The following is a 20,000-nucleotide window of genomic DNA, read 5'->3' as shown; positions in this document are numbered from 1 at the left end:
GAGACTCTCTTAAAATATTCAGAGACCTCTAGTAGAGAGGCTCTATTAATTAAAGTCAGCCTGTTTAAAATAACAAAATTGAGTTGCGTCTGGCGAGTCCTGGCGGAGTGAAACGGGTTCCGACGATTCCGAAGTCCAAAGGCGCCTCTCTGTAAACCAAGAGAATCATAACGTTAAGTCATACATCAGACGCTGGCACCCTTTAATATATAAAACTAGTGAATACAAAACGGGTACACAACCAGGCTGCACTCACTAGCACACCGCCCTGTCAAATTAAAATTTCTTTTTATTAAAATATTAAAACATAATAAAATATACATAAACAAATTAAAAAAGAGCACGCTGGTGACCTATTCATTTTTTAAAAATATAACACCAAATAAGAATTAAAATGTTTTTTTTACAATATATTGCGGCCGGCGATTACGGAGCTGTTACTGCCAGATAACAGTCCCCACCAACCTGAAGCAAAAAAAATCATTCATCCCTCTTTCATTCACATTCAGACATCACATATACATAAAATAAAAGTTAAAATAGATAAGAAATTGTTGAATTAATTCATTTATTTACAATTATTTAAAAGCGTTAAAATGATTAAAAATAAAGTTAAAAATATCGGTTCATCTTTAAAGTCTGTTAATCTGCCAGGCGCGAAAACCGAAAGAGGAATGAGACCGGGCCAAAGGAGGGTGAGACTAACCTTCCAACTCTCTAGGGAGTCGAGGAGTAGTCAGACTACGTGCCTCACCAACCAGCGACAGCCACAGTCTTATAAGAGATAGAGTTCACCGGGAGTGTCACCTTTACATTATCTAACAATGTTTCTACAGCGACACCCCCGGGGAACTCACAGTATTTATAAATTAATTAAATATGGATTTTAGTTTGATAAACAAAGGCTACCAACAACCTGTCTATTACTAATTTATATTCTGCTTTAGGATTTAAAATGTTATATGAATTGAATTTAATATTATTTTTCTTGAAAAATTCTACCAGTTTCAGTCTATCTTTATTATATTTAATACATTCTACCAAAAAGTGTTCAACATTTTCGATTTTATGCCAAATTAGACAATTGGGTGTATTGATCTTTTTAATTTTGAATTTAATATCATTAAGCCCTGCAGATACACCCATTCTTAATCTAGCAATAATTTTAGTGGCTTTAACATTAAAAGAAACTGGTCCAGGGTTGGCAACCTTTGGTTTAATATAAGCATGCCACACTCTGGTGCTGTGGTTCCACTCTTCTTGCCACAGACGACCAAAGTGTGGTTCGGCTATTGAGTTTATTTCGTTACAATTATAGTTAATAACGACACCGATGGCATTCTCTAACGAGCCAGCTTTTGCATTATGGTCCGCCAATTCATTGCCCGGAATACCAATGTGTGCCGGGACCCACTCGAAGACCAGATCAATCCCTTTGGCTACAATTTTATTATAATATTTTTTAATATTTTGAATAATTTCCGGTCTAACACTATGGGCTCCATCGATTGCCTGTAGGGCACTAAGGCTATCGGAGAAGAGAACATATCTATTGGGGCCATTATTTTTATAATATCTATCTATCCACTTCAGGGAATAAAGTATGGCCATTAATTCTGAGAGAGAGAGAGAGAGAATTTACACAAGATGTCACACGCTGAAGTAGGATTACAGTTTTAAACAATTTTATTTTGTTTTCCAGATTTATGTAGCAGCTGTCAATACTTCAACGGCGTGGGCCACGTTGGCCACCCCACCGACTGCTCGTTCTTCATCCAGTGCCATCTGAAGGAGACTGGACTGGTGGCCACGGTTAAAGCGTGCAGTCCGGGGACGCTGTGGAACAAACCCATAGAAGCTTGTGACTACCCACTTAATGTAGTATGTGGTATGAAAGTTTGTTTTATTTAACAACACCACTAGAGCACATTGATTTATTAATCATCGGCTATTAGATGTCAAACATTTGTTAATTCTGACATAGTTTTAGAAAGGAAACCTGCTACATTTCCCGCCGCTCATGTGGTATGGAAATGATTTTCTAATGGTGTCGTTAACTATAACTGTTTTTCTATGCATTCCAGGAACTGTCTGATTCTTCAGTTCTTAATCCCATGGGGCGGGGTCTAGCTCTTCCTGTCCCAACCAGCGCCACATTTCATTTCATTTCAACTTACTTTCGTGCTTATATCTAATTAAGGTTCAAGCACGCTGTCCTGGGCACACACCTCAGCTATCTGGACTCTTTGTCCAGGACAGTGAGTTAGTTAGTTAGTGAGAGAGAAGAGGGTGTAGTGGTCTTACACCTACCCATTGAGTCGTTAAAACTGTCTCTGGGTTGGAGCCGGTGGCAGTCTTAAAGTGGCAGCCTTATGTCCGATGGCTTAACCACGACACCACCGAGACCGGTCCAGCGCCACACGACTGTATGTGCTGTCCAGCCTATGCATAAGAACGATCCTTTGCTGCAAATGGCGCGTTTTCTCTAAGACTATAATATGTCAGAATTGTTAAATGTTTGACATCCAAATGCCGATGTCTAATACTAGTCAATGAATGTGGTCTAGTGATGGTCTTACCTGTAATAACATGATTCAGATCCTTCAACGACAAGGATTGTTAGCAAAGAGTTTGCCAACACCACCACCACATCTAACATATATCACCAGTCATGGGCTGTAAACACGTGTTTATATATTATGTATGTAGCCTATGGCTGATGATGGGAATAGCTAAATAAACTATTTGATCTTAGTCCCAGTGCCCTTAACATCACACTATGGTTATTGTCTGGTACTATGGGTGAAGGCTTTCCATAGGCATCACCAATCATCCTGTAAGATGCTTATACGGTTTATCCCATTCCGTTATATGTGTGCGTTCCCGTCAGAAAACCCTTTAATATTTTCATTCACAATATTTTACCAATGTTAAAGCGCATGACGTTTTAGCTACTACAAACATCACAGATAAGACACGAATAACACGGATGCTGTTTCTGAAATGTGTTTTTTTATGAACCAAAAACTGTGTTGATAATTCAAAATGCAACTGTTTTAGTCAAACAGAAGATTTTGAATCATCTTTCCGTGATTGATTTCAGATCCATGTAAAAGCCTTTCTGATGGAAGTCAGTACGCTAACAGTGTCATGTGCAGTGCATTCTGGGAATGTGCTGGCAAAATCTCTCAGCCAATGTGTTGTGGTGTAGGACAGGTCTTCGTGCCAGGTTCCGGTTGTGTTGCTGACACCGGAAACACGTGCAACGTCGCGTGCGCGTTGGAGGTAACCTCGCCACCATCGACAACCGCTGGTAAGTTATTCTTAAGGAGTCAAAGCTGGCTCACACTTTTTTTCATCTTTCTCATCTATCACCCCTGCCAGTCATTCTTAATATCTTAAAATAAAATCTGTTTCCACCCTTGTTTGCATTTACCACAGTTTGACACCCAATAGCCGATGTATTTTTCATGCTGGGGTGTCGTTAAACATTCATTCATTCATTCATTCTGTTTCGACCCTCTCTGTCAGTTTCCTCGTCTCTGTCTTCGGAGTCAATTACCTGTTTCAATTTCTTCACGGGTGTAGTCTCTACATACGTCCGTGCACCCACCTGGTATCCTCATCCTCTTCCGCTAATAAAGCTGGTCTGACCGACGACACTAACTAACGACCTCCAGTAGTAGGGGAGTATGGTAGGTGGTTACAAGTGTGCTTCTTAATAATGTCAAAAGTAACTAAGTAAGTCAGACTAAGCCCACAGCTAAAAGCTGATGGGAAATGGTAGGTGTGTGGCACGGATAGCCACAAGTCTAGCACTTGTCGCGGAGGGAGATACATGGATTTGGATATGTGGGTGGACAGCGAAAGAAATTAAAAGATAGGAAGAGACGCCAGATTGGGAAGAAACGAGATGGAATTCAAAGGAGAGAAAGGAAATCCTTAAGGCGATACCACACTATACGACTGCCTCTAGGAGTTGTGGAGTGTAAAGGTCACACTAGTGTGTTAGCCCGTTACTCCATTAATTAATTCATTCATTCATTCATTCATTCATTCATTTTTGTTTACTGAACTGGTGTTTCTTTTGTCAAGCACCATGTACCAAGCAGGCGTTGCCGTCCCGTCCCGGTTTTTACCGCGAGCCGATTCCTGGTTTCGGATTGATGGAACGACCATGTCCTGGCGGCACAGAGTTTGTCCAGTCAGCGTGTTCCTGCTCCTTGATCGTCACTTCAAATCAACCTGGTGAGAAACTTTAAAGACCCTTTACCTTGTTATTGGCTTTTTTGTTGTTATTTAAATTGGATTTAGCTCAGTCGGTTGAAGCATTGCCTGAGGTACTTGCGTCGCATGATTGAACCACCTCGGTGAATCCATTCAACTGATTGGGGTTTTCCTCGTTCTAAGCAGTGCACCACAACTGGTCAAAGGTTGTGGTATGTGCTTTCCAGTGTATGGGAAAGTGCATATACAAGATCCTTCGCTGCATTAGGAAAATGAAGTGGGTTTCCTCTGATGACTACGTGTCAGGTTTTCCAAAATTTTCACATCTAATAGCCGATGATTAATTAATCAATGTGCTCTAGTGGTGTCGTTAAACAAAACAAACTTCACTTTACTTTGTTACTGATGTTAACCTGTTATAGCACTTTGCCTCCCTTAGGCTCCTGGTAGTGTGTTATGAAAGCCATTACGACTTTACCAAAATACCTTTTGGTCTTGGCTTGTGCAGAGATACGTTTTTGGATAATGGGAACGGTTGTGTTGTTCAGATTTATCTTTTTGACATAATTAGTAAACAACCATATTGATCTATCACGGCTATTAATTAAAATATGTCTGTTTTAAATATGTGGCTATTTATACAGGTTAAATGTCTGCGTTTGTATTGACAGATAATATATCAGAAATCCCTCTTTTAGACGGGTTGGCCGATTCAGATATTGGAGTAACTCGGACAATTATATTTCTTATTCAAGCATATACTTTTCTTGGCATGATCATGTCTTTTTTGTTATCACTTTTTTTAATATCGTTTGAAGGGAGACCAAATATTTACTTTCATTAAACGTTATTGATATACACGTATACATGTACTTGAAAGGATCAATATGTCTAGTACTGCAGATGATTCATTTTATAGGCATATGCATGGGCGTCCGCTTTAATGATTTTTGTAGAGGAAAATACACCAAAAAATTGCGAAATATACTATTTTAGTAACTTTGAAGTGTTTTGAGAGGCGTATTACTACAATGCGTAATAAACTACATACATGTACATCCAGTTTAATACAATTTATTAAACTCCATGGTCATACGGTATACTATGTTGGTAAGTGGAGAAAATACTAACCACTTCCCTCGAAATTCGTAAAGGCAATCAGCAGAGCCGTAGCAAAATGCTGTTACAAATTTGTTTGGCAATGGCAATTTTATCATTATTGGGTATTTATTTTGTGCTTTGTTTTGGTACAAAATTACCGTAGCACAAGACGATATGAATTTCAAGAGCTGCTGACCCCATCCTGAAGAAACTCTTTCTGAATTAGTTTAGCTACCTTGTTTAATACATCAAATATGGACGTCTAGTACATCAAATGACACCGAAGATCATCTTCATAATTAAGACTTCTACAATATGTTGACATTGTTTTCTTTAAAACGAATATTTCCATATACTGACCTTTTTTGACGCCCAATAACCGATGTGTATTTTTGTGCTGGGGTGTCGTTAAACATTAACTAACTAATTAATTAATTAATTAATTAATTAATTAATTAATTAATTAATTAATTAATTTAATTCATTCATTCATTCATTTATTAATTCATTAAAATTAACTATTAAAATGAATCATTAAAAATTTTTTTTTTTTTAATTTTCAGATGCATGTGATTTGTTCGTGGGCATCGACTTCAACAATCAGATCTCGAGTGACAGCTCTAGAAACGGCTTTCAGCTGACAACCAGCCCGTTTGTTAAATACCAGGGGAACGACTTGTCGGTCTTCAGCGGGATCGAAGCCGTGATCGCCTCGGGGATCGCCAATGTGGATTTCAGACACAACGTCTTCCTCGTGTCCAAGTTCCAGGCGCTGGGGTCGACGACGGTGAACCAGTCAGTGGTGCACAACAGTCCCTGCAAAGACTCCTCCCAGCCCTCACTGCTGATCATGGCGCATGATGGAAGTTCTGCCGGAATGCTTGACGTCATCTTCCTGGTCAGGACGACTGATGATGTGGCCGATACAACCATCACGCTGTCGGCAAATGTAGGTTACTGATGAGGCATTTGAGGATAGGTAGTGACATTTAATTGACGTAATAGTCAATGTAAATTACTGCAGTAGCATTTGAAGATAGACAGTGACGTTTAATTGGCGTAATAGTAGGTGTAGTTACTGCTACAGCATTTGATAGATAGATAGATAGTGACGTTTAATTGACATAATAGCAAATGGTTGTCCTGCTTATTTGAAGATTCTAACGTTTAACTTGCATAATAGCATTTGAAGACTACGAAATGTGACGTTTAATTGCATAATTAAATAGTAATTGCATAATTAAATAGTAAATGCAGGTTACTGCTGTAGTATTTGAAGACAAGCTGTCACGTTTAATTGGCAATTTTAGAGCAAACGATTTTTATGTAATGGTGTGTAGGATTGTGTTGTTGAGCTATACACGAGCGTCTGCTTTAACAATGACAACAAATGTCATTACTTTCAATCACTGCAGTGGGAAGGGCAGGCCCATAGGAATCGGGGGTGAGGGTGGGGGTGGGGGTGGGGGACGAACATGTACGGGGTTTTGTATTCCATATAAATAAAGATAATCTGACTTGTGCTCCCTCCCCACTATAAACTGTTCCCACCCCAACTAGAGATTGTCGTTCCCCCTCCTCCCCACCTCCCACACAGGCACACACTCCAGATATCGTTCCTACGGGTCTGATGGAAAATAAAAGAATGCATTTAAAACTATTTTAGTGTATAACATCCATTTACTTGGACACTTGCATATGTCACTATGAACAATACAAATGTGGCGTCATCGACCACATCGGGTTACCTGTAGTTAACCTCGCATGTCAAAACTGTCCATGTTACTGTCAACATTAACAGTCTGGCTGTCATGAATTCCGTTCGGTTCCCAGCATGATAGCATGTCAGGAGTAAGCTCAGCAAGCCGTTTGTCGCTAACGCTTGATAGGCTTGTTGTTACGCTACACGTTAAACAGAAAGCCTACTGTGGGAACCAGTCAAAATTAGTTTTCAAACATTTAGTTGAACGACTTGTGAACGTGAGGAGCGGGATGTAGCTCAAGCGATAGCGTGTCCACCTGTGAAGCGGTCGATCATCGGATCGATCCTTATCAGTAGACCAATTTGCAGTTTGGGCTATTTTCCGTTCCATCCAGTGGTCCACAACTGGTTCATCAAAGGCCGTGGTATGTGATGTCCTGTTTGTGGGAAAGTGCATATAAAAGACCCCTTGCTGCTTATCGGAGCGAGTAGCCTTTGTGGCGGCAGCGGGTTTCCTCTAAAGAAATATGTCAGAATGACCATATGTTTGACGTCCAATAGCCGATGATAATATTTTTTAAAAATTGCTCTAGAGGCGTTGTTAAATAAAACAAACTTTACTTTACTTTGTTGAACGTGGGGCAGGTGGCATGGAAATCTGATCCTAAACGGTAATGTCAGTCTATTTAACATTTTAAAAAATCTCTCCAATAAACCAAAGCTATACCTAACGGGGTGTTTGTGCTCGTTTGTTGTGACTCTTGTTCGTGCTTATAAAACAATTACGGTTCAAGCAAGTTTTCATGGGTACCTACATTGGGTATCTGTGATTACTGTACTGGACAATATGTTACTGGTTAGTTGTTAGCGTTTAGGAAGAGAGAAGTTGGGGTAGTTGCCTTACACCTACCTACAGAGTCGTTAAAATTCGCCAGTACTGATATGCGAACCCCGTACATATGTCAGCCTTAAGTCCAGTGGTTTAACAACTGCATCATTATTGTTGTTCTTCTTTTGTCTAGATAAAAATTACTTTGTAGAGGTGTGTAGGAATTTGGGCAGCGCTTCACGTTGACCTTCATCAGTACAGTTGCCAGAACTTATTAATATGTACATGCGGGGTCCACCTGGACCCGACCACTAGTCCAGGCCTTCCTAATTTCTTGTCATGATACTTTTTGTCTCAGAATACATTGATATGATATTTAAGACTTCCTCGTATAATAACAAAAACGAAATACGTGTAATGATATTCTGGTATATAAAAAAAAAAACTATTTTAATTCAGTAACATTAATGTAGTCAGAATTATCTTTTTGTTTTTATTCCTCATGTTCGACATCGGTACTGATAATCATGCTTTCTGCGCTCGGTCGGCTTTGGATCCGTGCGGACTTTAATCGAAAATTGTATAATTATACAGAATCTGAGATTCTATGGCTGTACCAAATTAAATACTTTTGGTCCTTGTGATGGCATGTGGTGACAACTACTTAAAAAAAGAAAAGGAAAAACCCCTGACTGATCAGAAAATATCACAAAACGTATACCCCTGGGGACCAAATGCCAGTGGTCACATCTGCAACCAATCAAATAGTTCGCGAACGTCATCGTCCATTGCTGTCGCGGAACGCGGGTCTGATGTGAGCATGACATGAACCGCCATTGATTTAAGAGTGGCTCGGAGATGATCTTTCTCCCAAAAGGTTAAAATTCGTTTTGTGTACCACTAGAAGACTTTGATGTTTTTTAATCATCGGCTATTGGATGTCAGATATTTCGTCATTCTGACACAGTCTTCGGAGGAAAGCCGCTACATTTTCCCAGTTGTAGCAAAGGATCTTTTATATGCACTTACCGATACATAGAACAACACATACCACGGCTTTTGATAATCCAGTCATGGGGAACACAAATGGAGCCGCCAAGGTTGTTTGATCGTACGACCCAAGCATTTTAGCGCTCTAGATATCGACCCCCTGCCCCACACCTCTCGCTAGCCTAAAAAGAAAATGGATGGTAAGATCTCCGATAATGGTTTTCCAACTTCAAACAGTGTCTTACGACAGGTAAATACAAAAGGTCTGTGAGAGGCACACATATATAAAATAATAAAAGACCGTGTGCTGCTATTAAATAACAAATAACACGTTTAAACATGAAGGTATATACATACCTATAACTCTTATTTCACCTCGTTCAAAAGCAAGAGCAGCAGAGTTGTCTAGTCTTAACTCTATTTACAGTATATCACGTCGAAAACAAAGCTCATTTTCATTCATATACTGATGGAAAAAAAATGATGGAACACGTCGTTTAAATATTAAACAGTTTAAGTTTGATTTGTTTCACGACACCACTAGAGCATTTGATAATTAGACATATAGTCAGTGAGGAAACCCGCTACAATTTTCCATTAGTAGCAAAAGTTAGTTTGTTTTGTTTCACGACACCACTAGAGCATTTGATAATTAGACATATAGTCAGTGAGAAAACCCGCTACAATTTTCCATTAGTAACAAAAGTTAGTTTGATTTGTTTCACGACACCACTAGAGCATTTGATAATTTGACATATAGTCAGTGAGGAAACCCGCTACAATTTTCCATTAGTAACAAAAGTTAGTTTGTTTTGTTTCACGACACCACTAGAGCATTTGGTAATTTGACATATAGTCAGTGAGGAAACCCGCTACAATGTTCCATTAGTAGCAAAAGTTAGTTTGTTTTGTTTCACGACAGCATTAGAGCATTTGGTAATTTGACATATAGTCAGTGAGGAAACCCGCTACAATGTTCCATTAGTAGCAAAAGTTAGTTTGTTTTGTTTCACGACAGCATTAGAGCATTTGGTAATTTGACATATAGTCAGTGAGGAAACCCGCTACAATGTTCCATTAGTAGCAAAAGTTAGTTTGTTTTGTTTCACGACACCACTAGAGCATTTGATAATTTGACATATAGTCAGTGAGGAAACCCGCTACAATTGTCCATTAGTAGCAAAAGTTAGTTTGTTTTGTTTCACGACAGCATTAGAGCATTTGGTAATTTGACATATAGTCAGTGAGGAAACCCGCTACAATGTTCCATTAGTAGCAAAAGTTAGTTTGTTTTGTTTCACGACACCACTAGAGCATTTGGTAATTTGACATATAGTCAGTGAGGAAACCCGCTACAATGTTCCATTAGTAGCAACAGTTAGTTTGTTTTGTTTCACGACACCACTAGAGCATTTGATAATTTGACATATAGTCAGTGAGGAAACCCGCTACAATGTTCCATTAGTAGCAAAAGTTAGTTTGTTTTGTTTCACGACAGCATTAGAGCATTTGGTAATTTGACATATAGTCAGTGAGGAAACCCGCTACAATGTTCCATTAGTAGCAAAAGTTAGTTTGTTTTGTTTCACGACAGCATTAGAGCATTTGGTAATTTGACATATAGTCAGTGAGGAAACCCGCTACAATGTTCCATTAGTAGCAAAAGTTAGTTTGTTTTGTTTCACGACACCACTAGAGCATTTGATAATTTGACATATAGTCAGTGAGGAAACCCGCTACAATTGTCCATTAATAGCAAAAGTTAGTTTGATTTGTTTCACGACACCACTAGAGCATTTGATAATTTGACATATAGTCAGTGAGGAAACCCGCTACAATGTTCCATTAGTAGCAAAAGTTAGTTTGTTTTGTTTCACGACACCACTAGAGCATTTGGTAATTTGACATATAGTCAGTGAGGAAACCCGCTACAATGTTCCATTAGTAGCAAAAGTTAGTTTGTTTTGTTTCACGACACCACTAGAGTATTTGGTAATTTGACATATAGTCAGTGAGGAAACCCGCTACAATGTTCCATTAGTAGCAAAAGTTAGTTTGTTTTGTTTCACGACACCACTAGAGCATTTGATTATTTGACATATAGTCAGTGAGGAAACCCGCTATAATGTTCCATTAGTAGCAAAAGTTAGTTTGTTTTGTTTCACGACAGCATTAGAGCATTTGGTAATTTGACATATAGTCAGTGAGGAAACCCGCTACAATGTTCCATTAGTAGCAAAAGTTAGTTTGTTTTGTTTCACGACAGCATTAGAGCATTTGGTAATTTGACATATAGTCAGTGAGGAAACCCGCTACAATGTTCCATTAGTAGCAAAAGTTAGTTTGTTTTGTTTCACGACACCACTAGAGCATTTGGTAATTTGACATATAGTCAGTGAGGAAACCCGCTACAATGTTCCATTAGTAGCAAAAGTTAGTTTGTTTTGTTTCACGACAGCATTAGAGCATTTGGTAATTTGACATATAGTCAGTGAGGAAACCCGCTACAATGTTCCATTAGTAGCAAAAGTTAGTTTGTTTTGTTTCACGGCAGCATTAGAGCATTTGGTAATTTGACATATAGTCAGTGAGGAAACCCACTACAATGTTCCATTAGTAGCAAAAGTTAGTTTGTTTTGTTTCACGACACCACTAGAGCATTTGGTAATTTGACATATAGTCAGTGAGGAAACCCGCTACAATGTTCCATTAGTAGCAAAAGTTAGTTTGTTTTGTTTCACGACAGCATTAGAGCATTTGGTAATTTGACATATAGTCAGTGAGGAAACCCGCTACAATGTTCCATTAGTAGCAAAAGTTAGTTTGTTTTGTTTCACGGCAGCATTAGAGCATTTGGTAATTTGACGTATAGTCAGTGAGGAAACCCGCTACAATGTTCCATTAGTAGCAAAAGTTAGTTTGTTTTGTTACACGACACCACTAGAGCATTTGGTAATTTGACATATAGTCAGTGAGGAAACCCGCTACAATGTTCCATTAGTAGCAAAAGTTAGTTTGTTTTGTTTCACGACACCACTAGAGCATTTGATAATTTGACATATAGTCAGTGAGGAAACCCGCTACAATGTTCCATTAGTAGCAAAAGTTAGTTTGTTTTGTTTCACGACACCACTAGAGCATTTGGTAATTTGACATATAGTCAGTGAGGAAACCCGCTACAATGTTCCATTAGTAGCAAAAGTTAGTTTGTTTTGTTTCACGACACCACTAGAGCATTTGATAATTTGACATATAGTCAGTGAGGAAACCCGCTACAATGTTCCATTAGTAGCAAAAGTTAGTTTGTTTTGTTTCACGACACCACTAGAGCATTTGGTAATTTGACATATAGTCAGTGAGGAAACCCGCTACAATGTTCCATTAGTAGCAAAAGTTAGTTTGTTTTGTTTCACGGCAGCATTAGAGCATTTGGTAATTTGACATATAGTCAGTGAGGAAACCCGCTACAATGTTCCATTAGTAGCAAAAGTTAGTTTGTTTTGTTTCACGACAGCATTAGAGCATTTGGTAATTTGACATATAGTCAGTGAGGAAACCCGCTACAATGTTCCATTAGTAGCAAAAGTTAGTTTGTTTTGTTTCACGACACCACTAGAGCATTTGATAATTTGACATATAGTCAGTGAGGAAACCCGCTACAATTGTCCATTAGTAGCAAAAGTTAGTTTGTTTTGTTTCACGACAGCATTAGAGCATTTGGTAATTTGACATATAGTCAGTGAGGAAACCCGCTACAATGTTCCATTAGTAGCAAAAGTTAGTTTGTTTTGTTTCACGACACCACTAGAGCATTTGGTAATTTGACATATAGTCAGTGAGGAAACCCGCTACAATGTTCCATTAGTAGCAACAGTTAGTTTGTTTTGTTTCACGACACCACTAGAGCATTTGATAATTTGACATATAGTCAGTGAGGAAACCCGCTACAATGTTCCATTAGTAGCAAAAGTTAGTTTGTTTTGTTTCACGACAGCATTAGAGCATTTGGTAATTTGACATATAGTCAGTGAGGAAACCCGCTACAATGTTCCATTAGTAGCAAAAGTTAGTTTGTTTTGTTTCACGACAGCATTAGAGCATTTGGTAATTTGACATATAGTCAGTGAGGAAACCCGCTACAATGTTCCATTAGTAGCAAAAGTTAGTTTGTTTTGTTTCACGACACCACTAGAGCATTTGATAATTTGACATATAGTCAGTGAGGAAACCCGCTACAATTGTCCATTAATAGCAAAAGTTAGTTTGATTTGTTTCACGACACCACTAGAGCATTTGATAATTTGACATATAGTCAGTGAGGAAACCCGCTACAATGTTCCATTAGTAGCAAAAGTTAGTTTGTTTTGTTTCACGACACCACTAGAGCATTTGGTAATTTGACATATAGTCAGTGAGGAAACCCGCTACAATGTTCCATTAGTAGCAAAAGTTAGTTTGTTTTGTTTCACGACACCACTAGAGTATTTGGTAATTTGACATATAGTCAGTGAGGAAACCCGCTACAATGTTCCATTAGTAGCAAAAGTTAGTTTGTTTTGTTTCACGACACCACTAGAGCATTTGATTATTTGACATATAGTCAGTGAGGAAACCCGCTATAATGTTCCATTAGTAGCAAAAGTTAGTTTGTTTTGTTTCACGACAGCATTAGAGCATTTGGTAATTTGACATATAGTCAGTGAGGAAACCCGCTACAATGTTCCATTAGTAGCAAAAGTTAGTTTGTTTTGTTTCACGACAGCATTAGAGCATTTGGTAATTTGACATATAGTCAGTGAGGAAACCCGCTACAATGTTCCATTAGTAGCAAAAGTTAGTTTGTTTTGTTTCACGACACCACTAGAGCATTTGGTAATTTGACATATAGTCAGTGAGGAAACCCGCTACAATGTTCCATTAGTAGCAAAAGTTAGTTTGTTTTGTTTCACGACAGCATTAGAGCATTTGGTAATTTGACATATAGTCAGTGAGGAAACCCGCTACAATGTTCCATTAGTAGCAAAAGTTAGTTTGTTTTGTTTCACGGCAGCATTAGAGCATTTGGTAATTTGACATATAGTCAGTGAGGAAACCCACTACAATGTTCCATTAGTAGCAAAAGTTAGTTTGTTTTGTTTCACGACACCACTAGAGCATTTGGTAATTTGACATATAGTCAGTGAGGAAACCCGCTACAATGTTCCATTAGTAGCAAAAGTTAGTTTGTTTTGTTTCACGACAGCATTAGAGCATTTGGTAATTTGACATATAGTCAGTGAGGAAACCCGCTACAATGTTCCATTAGTAGCAAAAGTTAGTTTGTTTTGTTTCACGGCAGCATTAGAGCATTTGGTAATTTGACGTATAGTCAGTGAGGAAACCCGCTACAATGTTCCATTAGTAGCAAAAGTTAGTTTGTTTTGTTACACGACACCACTAGAGCATTTGGTAATTTGACATATAGTCAGTGAGGAAACCCGCTACAATGTTCCATTAGTAGCAAAAGTTAGTTTGTTTTGTTTCACGACACCACTAGAGCATTTGATAATTTGACATATAGTCAGTGAGGAAACCCGCTACAATGTTCCATTAGTAGCAAAAGTTAGTTTGTTTTGTTTCACGACACCACTAGAGCATTTGGTAATTTGACATATAGTCAGTGAGGAAACCCGCTACAATGTTCCATTAGTAGCAAAAGTTAGTTTGTTTTGTTTCACGACACCACTAGAGCATTTGATAATTTGACATATAGTCAGTGAGGAAACCCGCTACAATGTTCCATTAGTAGCAAAAGTTAGTTTGTTTTGTTTCACGACACCACTAGAGCATTTGGTAATTTGACATATAGTCAGTGAGGAAACCCGCTACAATGTTCCATTAGTAGCAAAAGTTAGTTTGTTTTGTTTCACGGCAGCATTAGAGCATTTGGTAATTTGACATATAGTCAGTGAGGAAACCCGCTACAATGTTCCATTAGTAGCAAAAGTTAGTTTGTTTTGTTTCACGACAGCATTAGAGCATTTGGTAATTTGACATATAGTCAGTGAGGAAAAGTAAAGTGAAGTTTGTTTTGTTTCACGACACCACTAGAGCACATTGATTTATTAATCATCGGCTATTGGATGTCAAACATTTGGTAATTTCACATATAATCTTAGAGAGGAAACCCGCTACATTGTTCCATTAGTAGCAAGGGATCTTTTATACGCACCATCCCTCAGACAAGATAGCACATACCATGGTCTTTGATATACCAGTTGTGGTGCACTGGACACGACAGGTATATACAAAAGGTCAGTGAGAAGACACGTAATTAAAATAATAAAATATTAAGTAACAATTAACACATGTTTAAACTTGAAGATAATATTTGTATAACTATTTCAATCTAATTAAAATTAGCTCTACTGGTTAATTACTATTACTTGTAGATCTAACCGCACCCCGTTGGAGCTCATGTGCAGTTGACCTTTCATTCAATCAATTAAAATCTTACTTACAAAATCATGCCAGTGATTTGAAAAGAATTTGAAAACATTCGGGATTATGCCGAGGGTATACGAAATGATTCGGGTGAATTACGAAGTATGCAGAAAACTAATTTCAATATAAAATTTTATATAAAATTCGTTTCAAGATGAACAAAATAACTGTGATGGTATAGCCATAAAATCTATTTATACTAGTATTCAATGCAGAATTTATTACTGCACTTTTTCCCCTGGTTTTTAATGTTGAAATAGACCAACAAGTTCGCCCATTGCATAAATAGTCTCGCCTGATATTTTTAGATTTGTATGCTCCCGAATAAAGCTATGAAAGGCGAAGTGTAATTGGTCGATATTTAAATTGTTATTTATAGATGAAATCATTGAAATGTCACCTGGACATGGGAGTCCACGTAATGCTGTTAGATCTGCTGGTAGACTAGTAGAGCTAATTTTAATCAGATTGACTCTATTTCACCTCGTTCAAGAGCAAGATCAGCAGAGTTGTCTAATCTTAACTATATATTAACAAAACATGTCATTTTTATTTATATACTTACGGAAAGAACTGAGAGTTTACATGATACCAACTTTAATTCACCACAAGAGTAGTTATACCTATATATAAGATGTAGAGATATAATGTTGAACTGAATGTCAGTACTGCTAGATTGCACTGACTGCCAATAACGGTTAACTTTCTGATACTGTAGATCATAGGCGTACGGGCTCCCATGTTTGGGGGGGGGGGGGGGGGGGGGGGGCATGGTGATTTTTGCCATAATAAAAAAAAACCCGAATCAGTACAACAACATTTATTCATATTAACATTACTGCCAAACAGCTATAATAGGGTTACAAAGGAATCATTGCTAATTTATACATGGATTACAACTAATATTGTTAATATAGTGTGTATAGTGGTGGAAATACATGTGAAAAGGTTTCAGGTCCGTTTATTTGCCCGAATATCGCTGTCTTTTGTGCCCGAATTTTGGGATTTCCTCCAGCACTGGGTGGGGGGGGGGGGGGGGGGGGGCATTTGCCACCCCTGTCTCGTACGCTTATGCTGTAGATGATTTTGGTTGCAGTCAACTTTTGCTATTACTATTTATGCGTTCTCATTTCTTTTCAGCAGTATATTTAATTATCGATTTCTAAAATACGGTCGAATATATTACTTCTAACGGCACAAAAGTAACTTTAGTGCATTGGCGTAGCCAGGATTTTATGCTACGGTATAGCGCGGGGGAAGAGGGACCCACACTGTCTTTGTTGTGTGATTGAGGGGGGGGGGGGGGGGGGAGATGGACGGGCAAATATGAATTGTGAATTGGGGGTTATGACTCTCACCCCCACTCTGACTACGCCAGTGCTTTATATTAGTGTTTGCCCTGAATATTTGTGGGGATTACTGTACAGCTTCCAAATATAACCTTACAAACAGAAGGCCGAGTTAATCTTTCTGCAGAAAAACAAATCGCCGTGTAATATGACCAGGCTGAACCTGGAACGTAAACACCGAGTCACTGAGGGGTGAAAATCACCACTGACCTTGGCTTGATTTAGTGATACTGTACAGTTGTACACACAAAGATCCCAGAACATATTTGACAAATATATATCTACGTATTCATATTGTGAAAATGTAACTGTATACAATGCATTGCACAGTATACAGGCTCGTAAGAACTCTAAAATTATTGGTAAGGTCTATTTTGACAATGCGTCGAAAATGTGACATATTGCTCCCCAACTATTTTATTTTATTTTATTTTATTTTATTTTATTAAACAGATGCTTTTTGGGGCAATTTGAAGCAGTGTTTGCGATGTTTTAAGCATGTTTAATAACACCTTGCATTACGGTGTGGGTTTTTTGTTATTTCTTTCTTTCTTTAATATTTTTATTTTTATTTTTATTATATATTTAATTGACTTGCATTGTCTCTGAAGTAAAATATAATGCGGTACAAACAGAACTGCGTGTGCTTTAATAAACTAGTCTGGGAGTGGCAGTCCTCTTTGTGGCGATGCAAGAGGGGATGAATAAACTTTCTGGCAATGCAAGAGGGGTGAAATTTCAAGTGAAGGAATTCCTCGGGAGTGGCTGACCTATAGACGAAGTACTTGATAGAGATCCATGCAATAATCCACTATATTGGCGAATGCTCATTCTACTCTGCAGTGCAGAGATATGGCCCTGATCATGTATTACGGTTTTGTCATTCAGATTACCTTGGATTTTGTAACAATTACCTTAAAACATGTAAAACAAGAAGATTTAGTCTATGCAGTTTCATGGTAATTTGTAAAAAAAAATATTTGTAATTTACTGAACTCCCCCCCCCCCCCCCCCCCCCCAAAAAAAAAAAAAAGAAAGAAAGAAAAGTTATTTAAGATAGTATGGGTTTTAAAAAAAGAAGTTATTTGAGATAGTATGGGTTTAAAACTGAATAAATTGATATGGTTTTTTTATATGAATTTTGTCTTTATTCATTATGAAGCTACATACCAATTCATCGGTTCCCTTTTGACACAAGTGGACAATAGTTTCAAAATTAATATTTTCTGCTTCATTAAAATGTAATAATGTGTGAGTGTGGGTGTTGGTGCGTTTAATTTGGATATTGTAAATGCTACAGTAATAGGCTACTAATAAAATACATCTGTGAAAAAATCAGACCAAATATTTTACAAAAATATACGATGTATCATATTACAAAGAATAAAAGAGTATTTATTATTTATTACAGTAATCTTTAGACGGTTATGTCATCATGTAAGTCTTGGCGTCAAAACTTTAGATCTGATCTGTTCTTATTTCATGTTCTATGTCTTCTTGTGCCAGATATGTAGTTCGCGCCAGCACAGACGCAGTGTGTTTTGTCACATTCGATTCAGTTTCAGTGCGTTTCTTTTTTTAACTGGCACCATATTCGCCAAACAGTAAAATCGATGGTCGCCCAACGGACTATCTTTGTAAGATTCTTAGTCGCCTTTAGCCAATAAAGATCGCCACGGGCGACCGGGCGATTGCTAATTTTCAATCTCGCCATGTGCCGTGCCGCGTCAAAAAAACCCCAAATAAAACCCGGCCATTACAAGGTGTATACTTCTAAATCAAATCCCATAGACGACAATAGTAACATATGTGGCTAAAACTCCTACCTGCAGCGTATCAATCGACATAAACACCACGAATGTAAATACTACCACCCCTCGCCCTTAAAGTGAATCAGAAAAAAATGAGGATCAAGCTGCTCATTTCAGAGATAACGGGTAGCGTCTTATGACACCCCTAGTTCCGCACAAAATTTTAGTACTTTTTTTTTTTTACAGATACGCCATACGTGTTTCAAGCACAAGGCTAATTGACACAGTGGTACTAGATAACATAAAATTGCAAACATTTTTTTCCAGAAGAAACTAAAATGTTTTACATAAACTAAACAGACATAAGTCACCACGACTAAGGTAAATTGAACATTTCCCAGTGTAAACACTGGATATTTTTTAGAATAGATGATGATGGGTATTGCTTGAGGTGGGTAAAGTAGCACTACTGTGTAAAGCTATGCTATTTTATGCTACATAAAGTATTTATGCAGGAATCCGTCCACCTTTAAACAAAATTAATCTGGACAATTTTATCCCGATCACTTTTTCAGTGAAATTCCATACACCTGTTTAAACAGAGATATTCACCGCTTGTTTGTTTATTTTTCCTTCCATAAGAAAGCTGCTTTCCTGACCGCTGTCTTGTCCTATGATGGTTCCGTGGTGGAAGCGAGACTTCTCGACGAGTTAGGCAATGTGCTGGATACGGGATCGCGCCCTGCTACAGGTACATAAAAAAACTTTGAAAGCTGAAGTTTTGTCTATAAACCAGACATCTCCAAGAACGTCTAAATTCTTAAATGTTTTTCGCAGATTTTGCTGAGGTGGTGGATTTTAAATTAAAAAAAAAAAAAAAAAAATTGCCGAGGCCCACGGGATTAATATAGATCCGCATTCGAACAGACATCTGCTCCAAGTTCAGCCAGCAAACATTTTGCTAACGTTCATGAACTATTTGATTGATTTCCGAAGTGGCCATTTTGTTTACCGTGAAGCGCATAAACCAGTCTAGCGGGCGTTTTTCTGCTCGGTCTGACCGAACTTGCTGAACTCGCTAAACTGATTTTTGCGCCTAACGTTATAAAAATACGATGTGACAGAAGACGATGGTACCAGTCAAATTGTTGGCGATCGCTCGGCTTTCTGAACACGCCGCGGTGCAAAGCTTTAAATCTCAAGTATATTTTAAACACATTATTTAACTATAGATTAACCCTCATCATTTTCTCCACAATATTCTTTAATTGCATTTAATCTAGGTCACATGCAAACGTATTAACTTGCTATTAACGATCAAAATGCAGGACGCCTTTTCTACTGTTTACTGTAACAAGGTATTTAAAAATGGCGGCAAACGTATTTCTCGTTCGAAGGCAGTGGCGAGTTCAGTGGGCCGAACACTCGCGAACATTTTGTCTTGTACTGACTTCTATCGTATTACATACATAACGATACGAGTGTCTCATTCGAGAATAACCGATTACATAGCAACCGATGAAATCACCATTGTCTTGTCTCGACTATTGTCAAGATTCTCGTATCGT

General features: G+C 38.1%; 1 protein-coding gene across 1 annotated transcript in view; it reads left to right on the top strand.

Moving 5' to 3' along the window:
* Window positions 1-20,000, top strand: part of LOC121368622 — a 57,411-nt gene that overhangs the window by 17,434 nt on the left and 19,977 nt on the right. The window contains exons 5-9 of the mRNA XM_041493361.1: window positions 1,703-1,888; window positions 3,104-3,313; window positions 4,096-4,248; window positions 5,892-6,277; window positions 19,075-19,183. Of these exons, the coding sequence (XP_041349295.1) occupies window positions 1,703-1,888; window positions 3,104-3,313; window positions 4,096-4,248; window positions 5,892-6,277; window positions 19,075-19,183 (1,044 nt within the window). The remainder of the gene's footprint in view (window positions 1-1,702; window positions 1,889-3,103; window positions 3,314-4,095; window positions 4,249-5,891; window positions 6,278-19,074; window positions 19,184-20,000) is intronic.

Source organism: Gigantopelta aegis, chromosome 3 (genome assembly GCF_016097555.1).
Source record: "Gigantopelta aegis isolate Gae_Host chromosome 3, Gae_host_genome, whole genome shotgun sequence".
In the NCBI taxonomy this organism is placed as follows: Eukaryota; Metazoa; Mollusca; class Gastropoda; order Neomphalida; family Peltospiridae; genus Gigantopelta; species Gigantopelta aegis.
The sequence above is the reverse complement of the archived record's forward strand: the minus strand, read 5'-3'. Positions and strand labels throughout refer to the sequence as shown.